At 34.4% G+C, this 19,296-nt stretch overlaps 1 protein-coding gene across 2 annotated transcripts in view; it reads left to right on the forward strand.

Annotated features, from left to right (window-relative positions):
• Positions 1–12,297: 12,297 nt before the first annotated feature.
• Positions 12,298–19,296, forward strand: part of Pisd (phosphatidylserine decarboxylase) — a 51,530-nt gene continuing 44,531 nt past the window's right edge. The window contains exons 1-2 of one of the 2 annotated variants that reach the window (XM_069828736.1): positions 12,298–12,449; positions 12,654–12,728. In XM_069828736.1, coding sequence (XP_069684837.1) covers positions 12,697–12,728 — 32 coding nt within the window. In that variant the 5' untranslated portion in view covers positions 12,298–12,449; positions 12,654–12,696. Of the gene's footprint in view, positions 12,450–12,653; positions 12,729–18,734; positions 18,893–19,296 lie in introns of those variants that run through there. The other variant, XM_069828737.1, reaches the window with a different exon arrangement.

Consider the following 19,296-nt stretch of genomic DNA (forward strand, 5'->3'; position numbering starts at 1 on the left):
TTTTATGATTTTACTTACAAATTTAATGAACTCGTATTGTCAAACTTGTAGACATTGCCAAGACAAGTAAGTTAAAAATCATAAAAAAAACTTTATAAATTTTGTGTTTAACAAACAAGTACTGGTACCTATTTAATTTTTATTACATGGGATTTAATATATTATACCATCTAAAAGAAAATGTAAATACTATGCAAATTTAAGCAAGTTTCAAAGAATGTGTGGAACAACATAAAGAATCGTTCTGAATGACAGAGAACTCAATGGTGGGGGGAAAAAAAAATTATGGATTATTTAACGACACAAGTGCAGAGGTTATATCTGCATCGCCGGTGTGCCGAAATTTTGTCCTGCAGGAGTTCTTTTATATGCCAGTAAATCTACTGACATCAGCCTGTCGCATTTAAGCACACTTAAATGCTATCGACCTGGGGCAGGATCGAACCCGCAACCTCGAGCACAGAAGGCCAGCACTATACCGACTACGCTACCGAGGCCGACTCAATGGTGGATGATGAAACATGGATTTTTTCGTTGCTGATGATGAATGTAGGAGTTCACGACGTTTCGAAGGTTGACTCTATCTTTGCCTTTAAAATACACAGAAAAGGAACGGTGCCTTACTCTCAAGGGTGTTAAAAACTGCTAAATCCATTTGACTAACTGACGTCCTGAATTCTAAGCCTCATCTCTTCTGAACACGAATACTGAAACACAAGAATCTTGCAAGGCATGCAATTAAAATGTGATAACTTGAGTCCGGAAGTTAAAAAAATTGCCTTTTATAATTTGTTGCATATATCGATGGTTTTTAATGGAAACTCGCTTTATATGTTGTTGTCAGTCTTTTACAAGTTTTTTTCCATTTTGTCTGTTTTATCTCTTCTGACTTATTTTAAAGTTTAATCCATTATTTGACATTTTAAGAAGAAATCGTGTTTTCTTAATAGCTAAGACTTACATAAATAATTTAAAATGGCTCATCAATTACGACTATTTGTGATGATGCAAAAATAAAAAAAGACATGTGAATCTAATACCTTGTCCACATGTCACCGGGATTTAATACCACATGGCATCTTTGAGGTATAGAGTCGACCAAGTTACGGAAATAGTTCTCGTCCTGAGTAAGATATTTCCAGGTAGCCAGAACTTGATTCCACAAGTGATCTGGATTTCAAGGTGAGTCATTTGGATATTTTTCAATCGTCCTCCTTGTTTCAGTTCTCGATAAATGTAATATATTAATAAAAATAGATCATATGTAGCAAATGAATAACGATGTTCACATCCCATTTTCTCTTTCCTCTTCTGAATTATTAAGGGTTTAAAACTATAGTACTTAGGCACAAAAGGCCCATTGTGTACTCCATAATCTGGAAGTCAATCCAGAAGACCGCAATATGATACTATGGCTTAATTTCCTGAAATTCCTCAGGAGACAATGTACGGTATGTTTCCAAAAATAACAATACCTGATTCGGCTTAAATCTGAGCAATCCAGCAAAATGTAAGGTGACGACTCAACCTCCATCCCAGTATTCTGCAAGTTGGGTCATCACTAGACCGCGGAACTTCATGCAATTGCATGTTTTTATTTATTTGGCATATTGGAAAAGTTGTGGTTGTTTTCTAATGCCAGGCGTTTGACAATAAAGTCATTTGACCTCTTGCACTCCAATATTTTTCAAAGATATTATCATGGTCAGCCACTGAAGCACAGATTTTGAGGTGTTCCGAATCCATTTCTTGGTTTGAGTTGCACAATGGGCAGTTAGGAGACTGATATATTCCAATTCTATGCAGGTGTTTGGCCAAACAATCATGGCCTGTTGCCAATCTAAATGCAGCTACAGACGATTTTCGTGGTAAATCGGGAATTAACTGTGGATTTTGATGCAGAGAGTTCCATTTTTTCCCTTGAGATTGTGTTATCAAATTTTGTTTGTTGAAGTCTAAGTATGTAGATTTAATAAATCTCTTCACAGAGTAATACGTAGATTTAGTAACAGGTCTGTAAGTAGCAGTGTTGCCCTTCTTTGCTAAACCAGCCGCATTTTCGTTTCCCATATTGAAAAAGTAAAAATGGATCTTTGTCGATCATAGTTATTACATTTGAATTCATTTTATCCATTTTCAATTTATCATGGAACACCTCAATTCCTGCAGCTTGGAAAAAAGCAATCATTGTACCAATTCACAAAAAAGGGAAACCTGCTCATGATGTTAATAGTTATCGACCAATAGCACTATTAAGCATGATAGCAAAAACCATGGAGTCCATGATCTCCAACAGATTAACTTGGTATTTAGAATCCCAAAATCTTTTATCACCAAGACAAGCCGGTTTTCGACAACTACACTCTACCAATGAACAAGTCATACGCCTCGGCCAAGAAATAAAAGACAGTTTTAACAAGAAAGAAGATACCTTGGCAATATTTATTGACTTTCAGTTAGCATATGACTCTGTTTGGAGAAATAAATTATTACTAAAACTCCAGAAATTAGGTATCTCCAGCAATATGTTCAGATGGATATCAGAATTCCTTAGTCAAAGATTCATTGCCACTAAATTCAATAACTCACTTTCTAGTTACAGACAAACATATCGAGGTCTACCTCAGGGCGCTGTCCTCAGCACAACTTTATTCAATATTTATATAAATGACTTACCCTCCCTATTAGAGGAATCAAACATGAAAACAGCACTATTTGCAGATGATATAGTTTTGTGGACTTCCGGATCCTACAGACATATAGACAAAATTCAAAATTCTGCTCTTAAAGCTCTAAATCAACTTCATGAATGGAATACATCAAATTTGATGACACTCAATTTAAGCAAAAGTAACTACCAAATATTTTCACTAGGTAAAAAAGAAAGAGAATTCAATATCCTATACAATGGCCAACACCTTCCTAGGACTTACGAATCCAAATATCTTGGAGTTATTTTCGATAGTAAGTTAACATGGAGCAACCATTTGAAATACATTTCTGAAAAAGCTCGTAAAAGATTCTCCCTTCTAAAAAGACTAGCAGGAAAGAAATGGGGATGCTCTAGGAATACTTTGAACACTACATACAAAATGTTTATACAGCCAGTGCTGACATACTGCGGAGAAATTTTAATTACTTCACCTTTCATAAACGACATAGAATATGTTCAAAACCAAGCTCTCAGACTCATTACTGGTGGAATCAAAACAACGCCAATAGATTCTATGAGATTCCTCACTAATATTAACAGCGCCAAAATGACAATAGAAGAAAAAGCACTGATTCAATATGAAAACTTATCAGATTACCAGGTAAGAATTGGCATTCATACAGTCCTCTTTGTAGACTGAAAACTCAAAAAAGTTTCATATCCATTGTTCAAGAATTAAAACAGAAAATCAATATCCCGAATTTAAAAGAAAACTTACAAATTAAACCAAACCCTTTAACTCTATTAAATATAGAATATAATCTAAATTTAGCAGAAGAAATACTGAAATCAGAAGTAAACACTGAAATACTGAAACAATTGTCTTTAGAGACAATTAATATTGGGTACCCTCCACAAAACTGGCTTCATTTATACTCCGACGGATCCTTGATCTCCAGAGAACAAGGTGCCGGTGCGGGTGTTATGTGCTGTCTTTTCTCACTTTATAGATCTCTTAGATATGGAACAACAAGTTTTGATGGTGAAATCATTGCAATAAGTGAATGTCTCAGGAATCTTCTATGCCACATCAATAAATTTAGGAATGCAGTTATATTGTCAGACTCCAAAGCAGCTATTCTATCAATCGTCTCTAAACACATACCTTCATCTCAAACAGCAGAAATAACTAAAATGCTCTCTCAATTATTATCACTCAATAAAAGAATTGTATTCCAATGGATACCATCCCATTGTGGAATCCTGGGAAACGAGAATACGGATGCTTTAGCAAAGAAGGGCAGCACTGCTACTTACAGACCTGTTACTAAATCTATGTATTACTCTGTGAAGAGATTTATTAAATCTACATACTTAGACTTCAACAAACAAAATTTGATAACACAATTCCAAGGGAAAAAATGGCACTCTCTGCATCAAAATCCACAGTTAATTCCCGATTTACCACGAAAATCGTCTGTAGCTGCATTTAGATTGGCAACAGGCCATGATTGTTTGGCCAAACACCTGCATAGAATTGGAATATATCAGTCCCCTAACTGCCCATTGTGCAACTCAAACCAAGAAATGGATTCGGAACATCTCAAAATCTGTGCTTCAGTGGCTAGTCATGATAATATCTTTGAAAAATATTGGAGTGCAAGAGGTCAAATGACTTTATTGTCAAATGCCTGGCATTAGAAAACAACAAGCAGAGCTAGCCATCGAAAGCTTGGAAGCTAATCTCCAACTCACCTGGCTGAGAACCGGAGAAGAGTTATTCTAAAGCCAACATTATTTTGCATAAATGCATATTTCGAATGTTTTCCCTTTTAAATGCGTTCCAGTATATATATGTTTATTTTGCATATTTAAATGCATATATTATTAACATCTTCCGTTGTTTTGCCCAATATATTATCTAATTTCAAAATTTCTCTCTCACAAAAATCATAATTTCCAAGATATATAAAAAGTATGTGAGAAGTAAAACCAACAATTATTTAATTACTGTTGAGGACATGAAATTGTTGCGATGACAGTGGATACTTGTCCCTAGTGTGTAAGTTGGGTCGTTTTCCACTTTGACATGAGGCTAGCTGTTACTCTATGTATCTGTTAAAAGAAAACATGGCTGATCTCCAGAAACTAAGTTCCCTTCGGGTATCTCTGCTACAATTCGGAGACAAGCGATGTTACATGTTGTTGGACCACGTTGCCTGACATCTACAGTTATAATTAAAACGTTCTCCATATTAATGTTGTGACAAATGTGACTATCAACTACTGGAGTATACAGAATTCCATGCTCCTGTGGTTCAGTATACATAGGCACAACTCAACATAGTTTCAAGACCCGGATTACTGAACATTGAAGAAACTGCCATCTAGGCCACATAGATGAGTCAACTGTAGCTGAACACACATATCAAGAAGGGGAGCACAACAGGTTCGAGGACACTGACATCCTAAGTGATACGCCAGATTGCATCGAGAGGTCATTGAAATCTATAAGCACAAGAACGACTTTAGTCGAAAGGAAGAAGGTCTTAAAGTCAGTCAAGCGTGGTATCCGTCCCAGAGAAACACATGCATTAAACTGTTCATCTAACAGCCGAACACGATGGTAGCCAATTATAACACTTTGACGACCGGTGCGGACTGTAGCAACAATGACTAGCCACGATCTGTCCAGACCTTAAATACCATAATGCAACTAGTCACAGTCCCAGTCGTTCCCGGCACGCTAAGGATATCTTTGCACTCCTGTGTGCCATACCACTGATGAGGTCTGCTGGAGTGGCAGACGAAACGTATGATAACAGTTCCAACAGACAATGGCCCTTTGGCCCGTATAACATCAATGCCAATATGAAAGTCTACATTCCAAGGTAATTGATTGTTGGTAACAACATATTATATACATAGTCTAGATAGCAAAGATGTGATGTAATGTGCCTGTGTGTGTACACCCATGCCTCACACTAGTGCCTAGCCACTCCTCAGCCAGATAACAGGCTGCTACCTCAGTTCTCGATAAATGCTCCTCTCTGTACAGTTTTATTATATGTATATATCATGGCCGTGGCTGCAAAACGGTATTTGTCGAATACAAGGGGCCCAATGTCCCATCTCTACCTTCCCGTGGTGCAGCTGTTAGCAAGCATAATTTTACAAGCTGAACTAAAGGGAGGGGTTACTCATCAATTAGCACTGGTCAGCTTGATGAGTTATTGGCCGAATTTGGTATAATTTTTCTCTATTCAATACCTAATTCTTTCTTTACCCTTTCCTATCCAGTCCTCTGACTGAACTCTTACTTTCTTCGACCCCGACAGTATTAGAGATTCAAGGCCTAGGGGTTCATTTCACTTTCCTTCCTACCCTTCTATTTTTCTGTTCCTAGTGCTGACCTGCTATGGCACTAAAATCGCCTCCAGTGGCTTAAGGAGGGAAAGCTGGTGATCAAAAAGATCTCCCAACTAGATCCAGTGGACCCGTCGACCAACAGCAGGTGTGGTCCTCCAGACATTCTGGGGGTTGTTGTGAATGAAGTAGCCACCAAAACGTTAAAATATGGTGTTCACTTAAATCGGCTACAACTTGCCATTTTCACTCCAAAGCAAATCATCTGTAGCTGCATTTAGATTGGCAACAGGCCATGACTGTTTGGCCAAGCATCTGCATAGAATTGGAATATATCAGTCCCCCAACTGTCCATTGTGCAACTCAAATCAAGAAATGGATTCACAACATCTCAAAATTTGTGTGTCAGTGGCTGACCATGACAATATCTTTGAAAAATATTGGAGTGCAAGAGGTCAAATGACTTATTGTCAAATGCCTGGCATTAGAAAACAACAACATATTAATGTTGTAGCATAATGGTAGCGTTTCGGGCTGATATTCGTCAGATTGTGCATGCTTTTTATGTTTTTTTTTGTTTTGTTTTTAAGAGAGAGAGAAAGTATAATTGCTTCTATCTCTTTTATGACTGTTTTAGTAATTAACATCATATTCAAGAATGTATTATGCCATGACTTTATCATTATTTATTACGACATTATAGCTGCAAATGGAAAGAATGAAAGATTACATTCTCAACAAAAATATCTTTTGTGGCATAAACAAAAAAACTTACTGGCGTCTGTCTTAAAAAATTCAAACAATTAAAAGTTCAAAAAACAAAACAAAAAGCCACGATTCAATATTTAGTCCATCTTCCTCCCATCTCGATCACATCTTGCAGTCGAATGGGCATGGAATCAACTAGTATTTTCAGTTCTCAGTCACGGCATCCCAGGCATCTTAGTTCAAGATCCCCCCCTCCTCAAACTGATAGACCAGATGCATCTGTGAAATAAGTCATGAGACAAATCATGCAATAATCGTTTACTTTAAATATTTGAAAAGTGTATCATATTACAAGTGACAGTAGATCATGAAAAATATTATATGATATGTAATAAACTACTGGTATATTGATAAATTCGTTATGACTTATTTTATTATGCTAGTGTATTTCCATATATGCCTGAACATTCCACTTCTGTTGGAAATCTTTGATGAAGCAAGAGAGAAACTTATAAATGAATTTACCTTCCATTTTCAGTCAGACCATAGCTCTCTAGTGTAACAAGTTTCTTTATGATATTTACATAATAACAATAAATTGTGGAATATCACACAATATTATCAATTATCATATTCTCGGCTCTGAAATAGGGCAAGAAGTAAGTTGATATTTTTGATACCAGATGGTGCAATACATCAATAATGCCTTGCTATCTTGTGGACCATTGAACACTACGTACAGTTGGAGGCAGCAATTTTGGCAGATGACCTCGATGACATTTCCAGTAGGCGAGCCAATGTTTTGTGTGAACTGCAAGATTGAATTGCGATAATGTTGTCTCTCGTTGTTTATATGTTCACATTCGCCTCTTGTATCGTCATTATTAATAAACATACCACAGTACGGTCCGACTCATAGGAGTGCTGTAAATGATTTTCGTTCGCCTCCTACATTTTCTAAATTAAGAGGAAAAAAAGCATTGCATAACCAGAACCAAGAAATTATTGCAAATTTTTATTACTTCATGAAGCGACAGGCGAAAAATAGATATGAATTGTATCGAATTGTCTTCATTAATAACAAACATTCATGAAGCACGAGAATGAGTTACAGAAGCGACAGGGTTCGATATGAAGAGCGATAAATAACAGAAAGAAGAGGCATGCTGAAATAAGAAAATACGTAATTCGATAAACCAAGCAAGAAATCTCATGTTCCAAAGGTTTAATGAACACAGATGAATATAAGAACTTAATTTAATGAATTAATTCATATGTATCATGTGTTTACAAGAAATGGTAATGCTTAGACAATGAGGCGGTCTCTGAGCAATAGGTCACGAGAAAAGTCATCGATACGATTCTTGTGTTGTTTAGTCTGAGTTTGACAGTATTGTCGAGCTTGATAGATGATTTTTTTACGTAGTAATTCCTATACTTGTCATATCTGTCGTTAATAGATTTAAATTCTTATTTCTTAAGATGTCCCCAAACTACGAAACGCAAAAGATGTGTGACTTTTTATCATCTTCATAGTCTGTGATAGCAATTTCGCTTCTTCTCCAATAACAAGGTCCTTTTTCTTTGTGGCGGTCTTCTGAAACGAAAGGTCAGGACTTAAATTATCCTTTTCGTTTTTTGCCTCGTAAACTTCAGCACCACAAGAAAAGTGATGGGTGAAAATTTGGTAATTTTTGGTAAAAAAAAAAAATCACATTTTTTTTTGTAGAAGATGATTTATTGTTTTATCTGCAGATGTTTATGCAGTTGAACTTGTTACTATAATACACACACTGATTTTGAAGGTAAATATCAACATTCATTTGTGCCTTAGAAGAACAGGACAATTTTCGGTTAAGGGGTCATTGTACACCTAAGGAAATGGAGGAAATTATCATTTTTTCTTTTTAGTGAATGAACTTTCCTCAAAAGTATTGTGAATAAAACAGAGAAGAAAGGATTTAAAAATATTCAAAATCGTAAAAAAAATAAAATATCGGGGAAACTAATTTTCCTGCACAAATTGCACCAATTGAAAAATATAATTACCATTCACAATAAGTATTTTATGAATCTAAATATATGTTTATTAATCTAGAAGTATTGGTTGATGACTATACCAAATTCCTGCACAAAATTCATTCAGGATATGTAGAAATTAAATTTTTGGATTTTAATAAATTTATACTATCGAAAGGTTTTACATATCCCCTTAAAAATGTATGTGTTAACTGTGTTTTTGTCTGTCTGCGCTGACAGATGTTTGGTTTTTTAAAATATAATTCATAGTACTGAATCTGTCATATTGAATTTGCATAAATTTTATTATTCGTAATTTTCGTCTCGAAAACCCTTGTGATATCAAATTTAATTTCTCACCCATTTTTGTCCCACGCCACCACTTCCGGGATAAATTCGGACAAAATTGTACCATATTAGTATTCTGTGATCCCAGAGATTCCCAGATATCGACTTTCATCGAGATCGAATGACATGAGATTGCTCACTCCCTTCTGCCTTTTCACCAGTACCTTAGGAGATGGTATTTAAAAAATCTAAGAATGGTTAACCAAAATTGTAGAGAGTTACATTCATTTTAAATTTTAAGTCTCTACGCCTGCTAGTTTAAAGTACTTTAATGAATTTTTAAAACCGTCAAATACTTTCTCTCTCCGCTCTGCCCCATTAGGGGATAAAAAAACTCTCAAAAGTTATTTGAAGGCGGTACATGAAGTTGATTTTTTTTACATTCTTTATACGTTTTGAAAACAATTCTGAGAGACAAGTAGTCTAACCCAATTTTATAAAGGGGACTTTGTTTTAAATTTAGAGGCTGCATGTTTGTTGATTCAAAAATACATCAGTATAAATTATTTTGATCATTACTATCTCCCATTTTCCATCCCATAATGTTCATATTTCGTAAAACTCCGTTTTATCTTTTGACTAAAGATTAACAGAAGCTACACGTAGGGTTTAAAGGGATTTAAGGTGATGAGTCTGTTGATTACAGAATAATTCTTTTTTATTATTTAGGTTGTCTTTACACTTCATAGTAACGAGGAAAAGATTATGCAATAGCAACTGAAATTATCTCGAAAACTGTGTGTTGGGAACTGGTGCCTTTTCATATGCATGCAAATATTATAGACTACCGTAGTTCTGTAGTTAGCTAGTATATGTGCATAGTTTCTGGAGGTGACTGTCCATCAAGTCCATTTGGATATGTTTACTCTTATGTCCCACCCGTTGCTTGTGACATATCAGCCGACCTTGCAGCAGTGTGTAACTCACTCTGGAGTTCAGATTAACAAAATCCATCTGCCAAAATCCCTGGCCCCTACTGTAATGACGTTATTGTAACTACAGTAGTTTCTTTTGCAGAAGCTATAATTAGACTGCTATAGGCAAAAGCCTAGATCATAATATTATCTAGGGTAATACCACAGTCTAGTATATACAGTCACGAAGCTCAATACATAGGGAATATGCATCCATCGATAGTTGCTAACCACTAGGATCGCCTCATCATAGACAATGCGAAATAGTACCGGCACAGTCTATTGTTCAAAAAGGCATATGACTCGGTTAAGAGGGAAGTATTATATGATATTCTTATTGAATTTGGTATTCCCAAGAAACTAGTTCGATTAATTAAAATGTGTCTCAGTGAAACATACAGCAGAGTCCGTATAGGTCAGTTTCTATCTGATGCTTTTCCAATTCACTGCGGGCTAAAGCAGGGAGATGCACTATCACCTTTACTTTTTAACTTCGCTTTAGAATATGCCATTAGGAAAGTTCAGGATAACAGGCAGGGTTTGGAATTGAACGGGTTACATCAGCTTCTTGTCTATGCGGATGACATGAATATGTTAGGAGAAAATCCACAAACGATTAGGGAAAACACGGGAATTTTACTGGAAGCAAGTAAAGCGATCGGTTTGGAAGTAAATCCCGAAAAGACAAAGTATATGATTATGTCTCGTGACCAGAATATTGTACGAAATGGAAATATAAAAATTGAAGATTTATCCTTCGAAAGGGTGGAAAAATTCAAATATCTTAGAGCAACAGTAACAAATATAAATGACAATTGGGAGGAAATTAAACGCAGAATAAATATGGGAAATGCGTGTTATTATTCGGTTGAGAAGCTTTTATCATCTAGTCTGCTGTCAAAAAATCTGAAAGTTAGAATTTATAAAACAGTTATATTACCGGTTGTTCTGTATTGTGGTGAAACTTGGACTCTCACTCTGAGCAAGGAACATAGGTTAAGGGTGTTTGAGAATAAGGTGCTTAGGAAAATATTTGGGGCTAAGCGGGATGAAGTTATAGGAGAATGGAGAAAGTTACACAATGCAGAACTGCACGCATTGTATTCTTCACCTGACATAATTAGGAACATTAAATCCAGACGTTTGAGATGGGCAGGGCATGTAGCACGTATGGGCGAATCCAGAAATGCATATAGAGTGTTAGTTGGGAGACCGGAGGAAAAAAGACCTTTGAGGAGGCCGAGACGTAGGTGGGAGGATAATATTAAAATGGATTTGAGGGAGGTGGGATATGATGATAGAGACTGGATTAATCTTGCACAGGATAGGGACCGATGGTGGGCTTATGTGAGGGTGGCAATGAACCTTCGGGTTCCTTAAAAGCCATTTGTAAGTAAGTACAGTCTATTGTTCCTAGTACTCTCATCACCTCAAGTGTCGTGACTGTATATACTAGACTGTGTGAATAATGATTTCGGTTGGACGCAGATCAATTTAGAATTAAAGGAGTTTAGTTTATGTCCCAAAAAATACATTACTTATCGACTGATACTATAACTCCTCATTTCAAAGACAAGATGATTGAATATTTAAGTTCAGACTATTGTTCCCTCTAATGTGGTTCAGGCTGATATGTACTGTACATTGTACTGTGCACTGTCTCATTTATCCACGGTAACAGCGAGTAACTAGTTATTTCGTGTTCAAGTTTTTTTTTTTTTTTGTAGCCGTTACAATTAAATAACATGACAAAGTAACTGCTATGTTATTTTTCACCCATCACTATAATCAGAGACAGTACAATGTACATTTCAGCCTGAACCACATTAGAGGGAGCAGTAGTCTGAACTTAAATCTTCAATCATCTTGTCTTTGAAATGAGAAGCTATAGTATCAGTCAATAAGTAATGTATTTTTGGGACATAAACTAAACTCCTTTAATTCTAAATTGATCTGCGTCCTACCCAGTCTAGTATATACAGTCACAAAGCTCAATACGTAGTAAATATGCATCCGTAGATAGTTGCTAACTACTAGGATCGCTAATATTGCCTCATTACAGACAGTGCGAAATAGTACCGGCACAGTCTATTGTTCCTAGCACCCCCACAACTCAAGCTTCGTGACTGTATGTACTAGACTGTGGTCCTACCTAAATCATTATTCATATTTCCTCAGAATGATTTGCGCGCCATTACGTCATAGACATGGGTTCCTGGATACTATTTTCACTCTGTCAGATTGGTCATGCATGTAAGTAGGTTTATTCCCAATAGTAAAGCAGTTAAATTGTCTCAATGTCTTCACAAGTTATAAAAACTACTAATGCATTTCAGTTCAGTGATTGCAAGTATTGCAACTCAAAAGCAACGTGAAAGCAAGGCGTAGAGAAGTCGTAGTGTCAGCGATTGCTTTTAATTAACGTTAGTGTATAAACAAAGGTATTTACTTATATGAATAATAATAATATTATTATTTATATTTTAATTTATAAATATGTCACTTTGGTACATTTTGTGCTGAAACTGACAGTGCCGTACTCTTTGTTCAAACAAAAGCATTTATTGTATTGATGTGACGTATGAATCTAATGTCATTAACACGTGCTTTCAATTTGACTGGGCGCTGTTCTCGTTTTATTTTAGGATACTCGGTCCGTGCTAGCTGTCACAGAGAAGTACACTTGCAATGGTGTTTTGGTTTGTTCCGAATAGACTTGGGTAAGAAATGAAACCACGTTTTATTTATATTGTTATGAAAACGCAAGGAAAAAGAAATTGTACACAAGGAACTGTCAAAAGAACTGACATACTGTATAAATAGGCCTACATTCATGATGAATTTTGAAGCTATTATGTCCATATTACCGGTATGTGTAAGTTATAAAAAGTAAATGTGAGGTTTACCGTTACGGAATTATTTTATACGGTAATACCTGAAATTAATTACGTTCATGCTGGATCAACTTTACGTCTGTACCATTTGTCTGTATTTACCTGAAGCCAGGGTGACTAAATTCCCAAAATAAAAAACGGGACACTTATTAAAGTTGAAATGAATCAACATTTTATCTAAACATCCATTATTACTTGCGTCTATATAATGCCAGTGAGCAATAAGGTCCAGATTTATTTATTTTAAAGTAATAAATACTATACTGTTTACAATAACTAGGCTATAGGCCTAATAATTATACATAATAAAGTAGTATGGATACTTGGCTGAAGTCATTGTTAACCTTTTTTTATATTGCAACTAGTCTGGATTAATTAGGTTAACTTATCTGTTTAAAAATACTTCATGTTAATTGGACCTTACATTATATCCATGTCACCGTATTCTGAACTGGTTTCATAACATTTTTTGCCTCATATTACCTTTTAACTATTTTAACATTCTTGTGAAAAATTGAAATTGTAAAAAGAAATGTACTCGTAATCTTGTAAAATTTTGACTTCTTCCACATCTTAAAGCTTCATTGCTAATGTAAAATCTATGAAGAAAAAGAAAAATCCATGAAGATGAACTATACAATCCACATCATATTTCTTTGATGAGTGAATTTGCTCTAGAAGTGTTGGCCTTTCCTTCAGGAAACTATAGAAGTTCATGCAAGACACATTTATGAAATGACATTTTGTGATTAACATGACCTTTATTGAATTCATTACGGTGACATCTGATGGAATTAATGTTTTACGTGTTTATTAAATAAAATAATAGTAAAAGAAATATTTCAACAATAATTTAGGGAAATGGGACGCCATTTAAAAAAAAAGGGACATTTGGCGTCCTGAGCACACTTTTCTCGGGACAGGGGACAATAGGCTGAAAAAGGGAACAATCCCGTTAAAAACAGGATGTCTGGTCACCTTAGACTATATCTACATATTATAGTCTAGGACTAAGTTGACAGTTTCTCACAATTCTTTTAGGCTTTTTTATTTTGTTTGATCACATTTCGGTTTTTTATTTTGTTTTATAAAAATACTGGTACTTATCAAAGTTTCTTTGTCATAAAAACACAATGGTTAAATATACAGACAAATAGGCACATAACAGAGTTGGTATATTTTGAATTTCATTTTTCGCTTGTAGTTTGCAACACACACACACGCACACACACACACACACACACACACACACTTTTTTCCTCAACTTTGTCTTTGTAGTGTATTAGGCCTAATCAAAACGGATTTGTGTTATGAATATTGTTGCCCTTGAACAAGGTGATTTGTTAGAACTGTACTTAGTAGTGAAGTTATCAGAAGTAAAAGAAAATTTCAGAACGATTTCTGCATATTGCATATTATAGATGTGTTCAGTGCGAGAATATGAACTAAGAAAATGTTACATAGATACTGTATAAAGAGTAGGTCTAAGTAATTTACCCTTTTATTGAGATATGTTTCGCACAAAATTTCTCTCACGTTTCTCAAATAACCTGGGAAATCAAACCGCAAATGATAGTAAATGTTGTTCGTTTTCTAATTTTTTACTACAGTACCTACTTTTTACTTCAACAAATACGTAGAAAACTGAAATGTATTAAAATCGTACAAGTATCATATAGATAGGCTATATATGAAAAGGTGTTTGCATATGTGGTACACGTCTTGTTATGTGACTTTTCGTAATAGCAGTACGATATCACAACGACTGAAAAATATTTAAATATAATTTTTTGTTCGTAGGAAAATTTTGATTACAGTGAAGTAGGATTGTTCTTATACAATATAAACAATTCGCTTTAACTGTATTGAATTGGTCATTGTTAAAAGGCACTAAGTCAATTTTGAACACGTGGACATTTTTATAGATTTTTTTTTTTTTCTGAATTTAATATAGGATGAAACAAACCAGTTGTACTCCATGAGTGACGCTTATACAGAACACAAATACAACTTTATGCTCGACCATGCCGAAATGTAGTAATTATACACCTGGTAGCAGCCCTTTAATGGACCTCATTAAAGTACACCTATTCATTAAAGTTCAGGTGTTTCACCAATCAGAAAATACCATTGTAGCAATATGAAAGCGCAAGTATCGATTATTCTCGGATATGCAATCGAAAGACAACTAGCGCGAGATTAGACAATATTAAACTCAGTCGGAAAAAACAACACACAAATTAACACTAATTCACCGTCATCTTCCAGCCATTCACAAAGCACATTCCCGCAAATTCATTTCACCAATTGCCGGAAAAAATCAATATGATCGAGCATAAAAAGTCGTATGAAACTTGACTATAATGATAATTAAGACGCTCGTATGAAAATTATGAAACTCGCTTGCGCTCGTTTCATAAACATACTCGCGTCTTAATTACTACCATTATAGGCTCGTTGCATAATGTACTATTATAATATTAAGCGAGTTGATCGGTTTTCTTTGATTACCTCAATACTGAAAAAAAAAAAAAATGACTTGGTGCGTTTTAACAGTGACAGATTTTATCATATTAACAATTAACCTTTGTTTATTTCAATGTTTGCTCTGTAATGAAAATACTGCATTTGTTTAGTGACTGGTGAAGGTAACATTTGATCATCATTGCCATTATCACAAGGCCTAAGAATTTAAGCGAGATCGTCTCTTCCGGCCGCATATCGTATTTTTCTTGGGCAGTTCAAATTTCTTCTCCCCATTGCTTTATTATTTTTCTTGTTAAAGTTGTCGGTTGCATATTGTTGAAATGGTTAATACAGTCTGCTCTATGTTTATAAATTCTGTGTGTAATGAATATATTGTACTTGTAGTTTTTATTTTCATTGTTGAGTTTGTGCATATCCAGGCATATCTGTTGATCTATAACCACTAGTAGGTAACATTTCATTTTTGCACCTTTATCAACACTGGAATGGAAATATTTACCTAAAATACTTGCATTACAGCATTCAGTTGAGTTTGTGCATATCCAGGCATATCTGTTGATCTATAACCACTAGTAGGTAACATTTCATTTTTGCACCTTTATCAACACTGGAATGGAAATATTTACCTAAAATACTTGCATTACAGCATTCAGTGGCACATGAAACATCGTAAGCGTAATGAACAGGGAACGGATTTATATGGACTAAAAATATATGAAATATGTAAATATATATGTAGTTATTTTTACCAAAATACGGAATTAAATATGGATTTTTACCAAAATATGGAATTAAATATGGACTTAAAATTATAAAAAAATGACTATGTACGTTAAATATTGGTACATTTTAATCAAACTAAACAAAAAATATAATGGACGTACCTTATCTTCCAATGTAGTTTCAACAAAACACAATTTTTATTGTCTGTTACCATAACAATAGGTTACAAACATTTCTTTCAAGTGCTGAAAAGTGAATCTTCTTCTATTGTCTCTGAGGATAGATTTATACTGACTAAAAGAGCGTTCGACGTCACAAGAAGTAACTGGTACATAATTCAATTTCACAATGTCTGCTGGGGATAAGTCCAAGTTAATCTTCACTGTTGATTCACCACTCATCACAGCAACAACCTTTTGTAGTTCTTCATATCCAGGGTTTTTTGAAAGTACAGTGTCCACCTTAGCTCTTACTGCATCTGCAACTTTACCTCTACCACGATTCAGTTGTTCCACAGTACTATTTATAATTTCAAAACTTTCAGATAGTGAAAGGTGCCTATTTTGGAGACTTTTGAGCGTTTTTATGATGCATGAAAATGTATGCTGAATGTGAGCTAAGTCATTCTTCACACTTATGTCACAGGTAACTGTTTTCGCAGTATCAATTGAGACTGCATCTTCAGAGTCCAATGCAAGGAGAACATTGTTAATAGAGTCTATATGTTCGGCATAATATTCAACTGCTTCTAGCCATGTACCCCATCTAGTTAAAATTGGCTTTGGTGGCAATGGAATTTCAGGGTACATTTCTTTCAACACGTTAACTCTACTGGGAGCTTTGAGAAATACTTTTTTCACTGATGAAATCAACAAATCTACTTTAGGGAAATTGTCTCTGACCACTTCTGCCACACGATGAAATGCATGCGCCACACAAGTAAAATGAGTCAATTTAGGATATACAACAGATAATGCTTGTCCAGCTTTGACCATATAAGGGGCAGCATCGCTAATAAAGAATAACACATTATCGTACATAATACCCTTTGGCCACAGGATACCCATAGCTTCGTTGAACAGTTTAACTATAGTTTTGTTATTGCACTTTTCTAGAACATCACAATGTAAAAGAATTCGTTCAGAATATTGTTCACTTAACAAACCGATAACTACATTACCAACAAGTCTACCTTCTTTGTCGGGAGTCTCATCAATGGAAACCCAAATTGAACTATCTTTAATTTCATCTCTTATCTTCTGTATTGTCTCATCGTAGATGGATGGAGCATACGTCTTCCTAAGTGTTGACTCATCCGGGATTGTATGTTGAGTATATTTTTCAAGGAATTCCCTGAAGACCTTATTCTTTAGTTTGTAGAGAGGAATATCAGCAGAGATGAGAGAACGGCACAGGTCGATGTTAAACTCAGATCTTACATTCGATGTTGTTGGTTGTGTTAAAAACAATTGTCTCTGCTTGGAATTTAGTTGTTTGTTGGCCTGATGTTTACTAGTTGTAATGTGTTGTTGCACCAGGAACTTTTGTGTAGATGATACTGCACACTGACACAAATTACAAAATAATATTTTATTGTCAGTTGATAAACCATCTTCTTTAAATTCTGAAATGTAACTTGTTAGTTTTGATTTTAAATTGACTGAATGACGTACTTTTGGCATATTTACCGTCTTTATAGTATGATTTACAAAACTGAACCTATGTGTACTCTGACTGGCATTTAACTGTTGAGCTGCACAACTGAAGTCTGTTAAAAATTTTAAATTAAATTAATACAGTTTTGTAACTTACTTTCCCATTGTTGATAGGACTGCTAATTTTCAAATAACTCTGATGTTAAAGGGATTACTGAACATGTGTTTAAATCTCTATTGTTGAAATGTATTTTTAAAAGTTAATGGAATTTTGTTTTGTTTTATTGTTAAACCTAATATAATATGGACTGTTTTATATGAAATATGGAAAATATATGGAAATTAACGAAAATATGTACTAAACTCTAAAATATGGAAAAATATGGAAAATAAAAGTAGGATTTTTCAACCCTACACATTGTGAAACATAAAGATAATGCAAAATATAAATTATATTAGCTTTATAAGTAAATATGTATTTACATATAAATCCTTTCCCTGGTAATGAATATAAGAAAATATTATTTAAGGAATTGAAGAAATTTGCAAAGTTTATGTTTTAAAGTACGAGAAATGATAAGCGAAGGTGAGTTATTACGTCTTTCTATGCGACTTTCTTTTTTAATTTCACATGGTACTGTATATGTCAATAGACCACAATAATTAAATTTCATGTTTGCAAATCTGAAGCTATCGTAACATTTATTTGTCTATAATCGTAACTGTAGCGCAGAAGAAAGTGTCTGTAGACAGACATATTGTTCGGCTACATTTTGGATTAATGATGAAACTGGTGAATTACAAGTATCAATGAGAATCCTTAATTTCCTTTTGAATGCCACTTCATTGTATACTTATTTTGAATGAGAGAACCTGAACCACTGTTATGAAAATTGTAGGAGAAACATTATACTATTGCAAAAAACGCTACCAACATAATTAATTTACCTATGTAATTACGTAATTGTAAATTAAATGTTTGAATGTATTTGTGATTTTTGTACGCATCTTTATATAACTGTTTTCAAATAGACAGATTCCATATATTAATAAATAAACTTCTTGAAGAATTCGATCGTATTCCGATAGTTTTATCGCATAAATGATAATAATTCCTCTCAAATGGTAAGATTTAGTATGAAATTGATGTAATTTAGATAAGTTAATATGGAAGAATAGTGCAAAATATTATACAAGAATTTAATATTAATTATGCATTTTGTTTTTTTTTAATCGTAAATCTTAAAATTAATCACAAAGGCAAATTAAATTTATAGCCTAATGTCCATTCCTTGACTGATATGTTTTGTAGTAGTTCTACATAACCTCTTACAGTTATGCTTTCAAGATTTTGTGTTTGTATTTTTTTGCTGTTTTATTATAATTTTATATGGAGTTTCAGATTGATCAGTACATTCTTCGATATCGCCCCACACCATACATGTGACTGACGTCTGATTTAAGTTTCTTTATGGGTTATTTTGGGACATTAAGTCGAGGTATGAGACAAAGTTTAGCGGATTAGTTGT

The sequence above is a fragment of the Periplaneta americana genome, chromosome 6 (assembly GCF_040183065.1).
Source record: "Periplaneta americana isolate PAMFEO1 chromosome 6, P.americana_PAMFEO1_priV1, whole genome shotgun sequence".
NCBI classification, from domain to species: Eukaryota; Metazoa; Arthropoda; class Insecta; order Blattodea; family Blattidae; genus Periplaneta; species Periplaneta americana.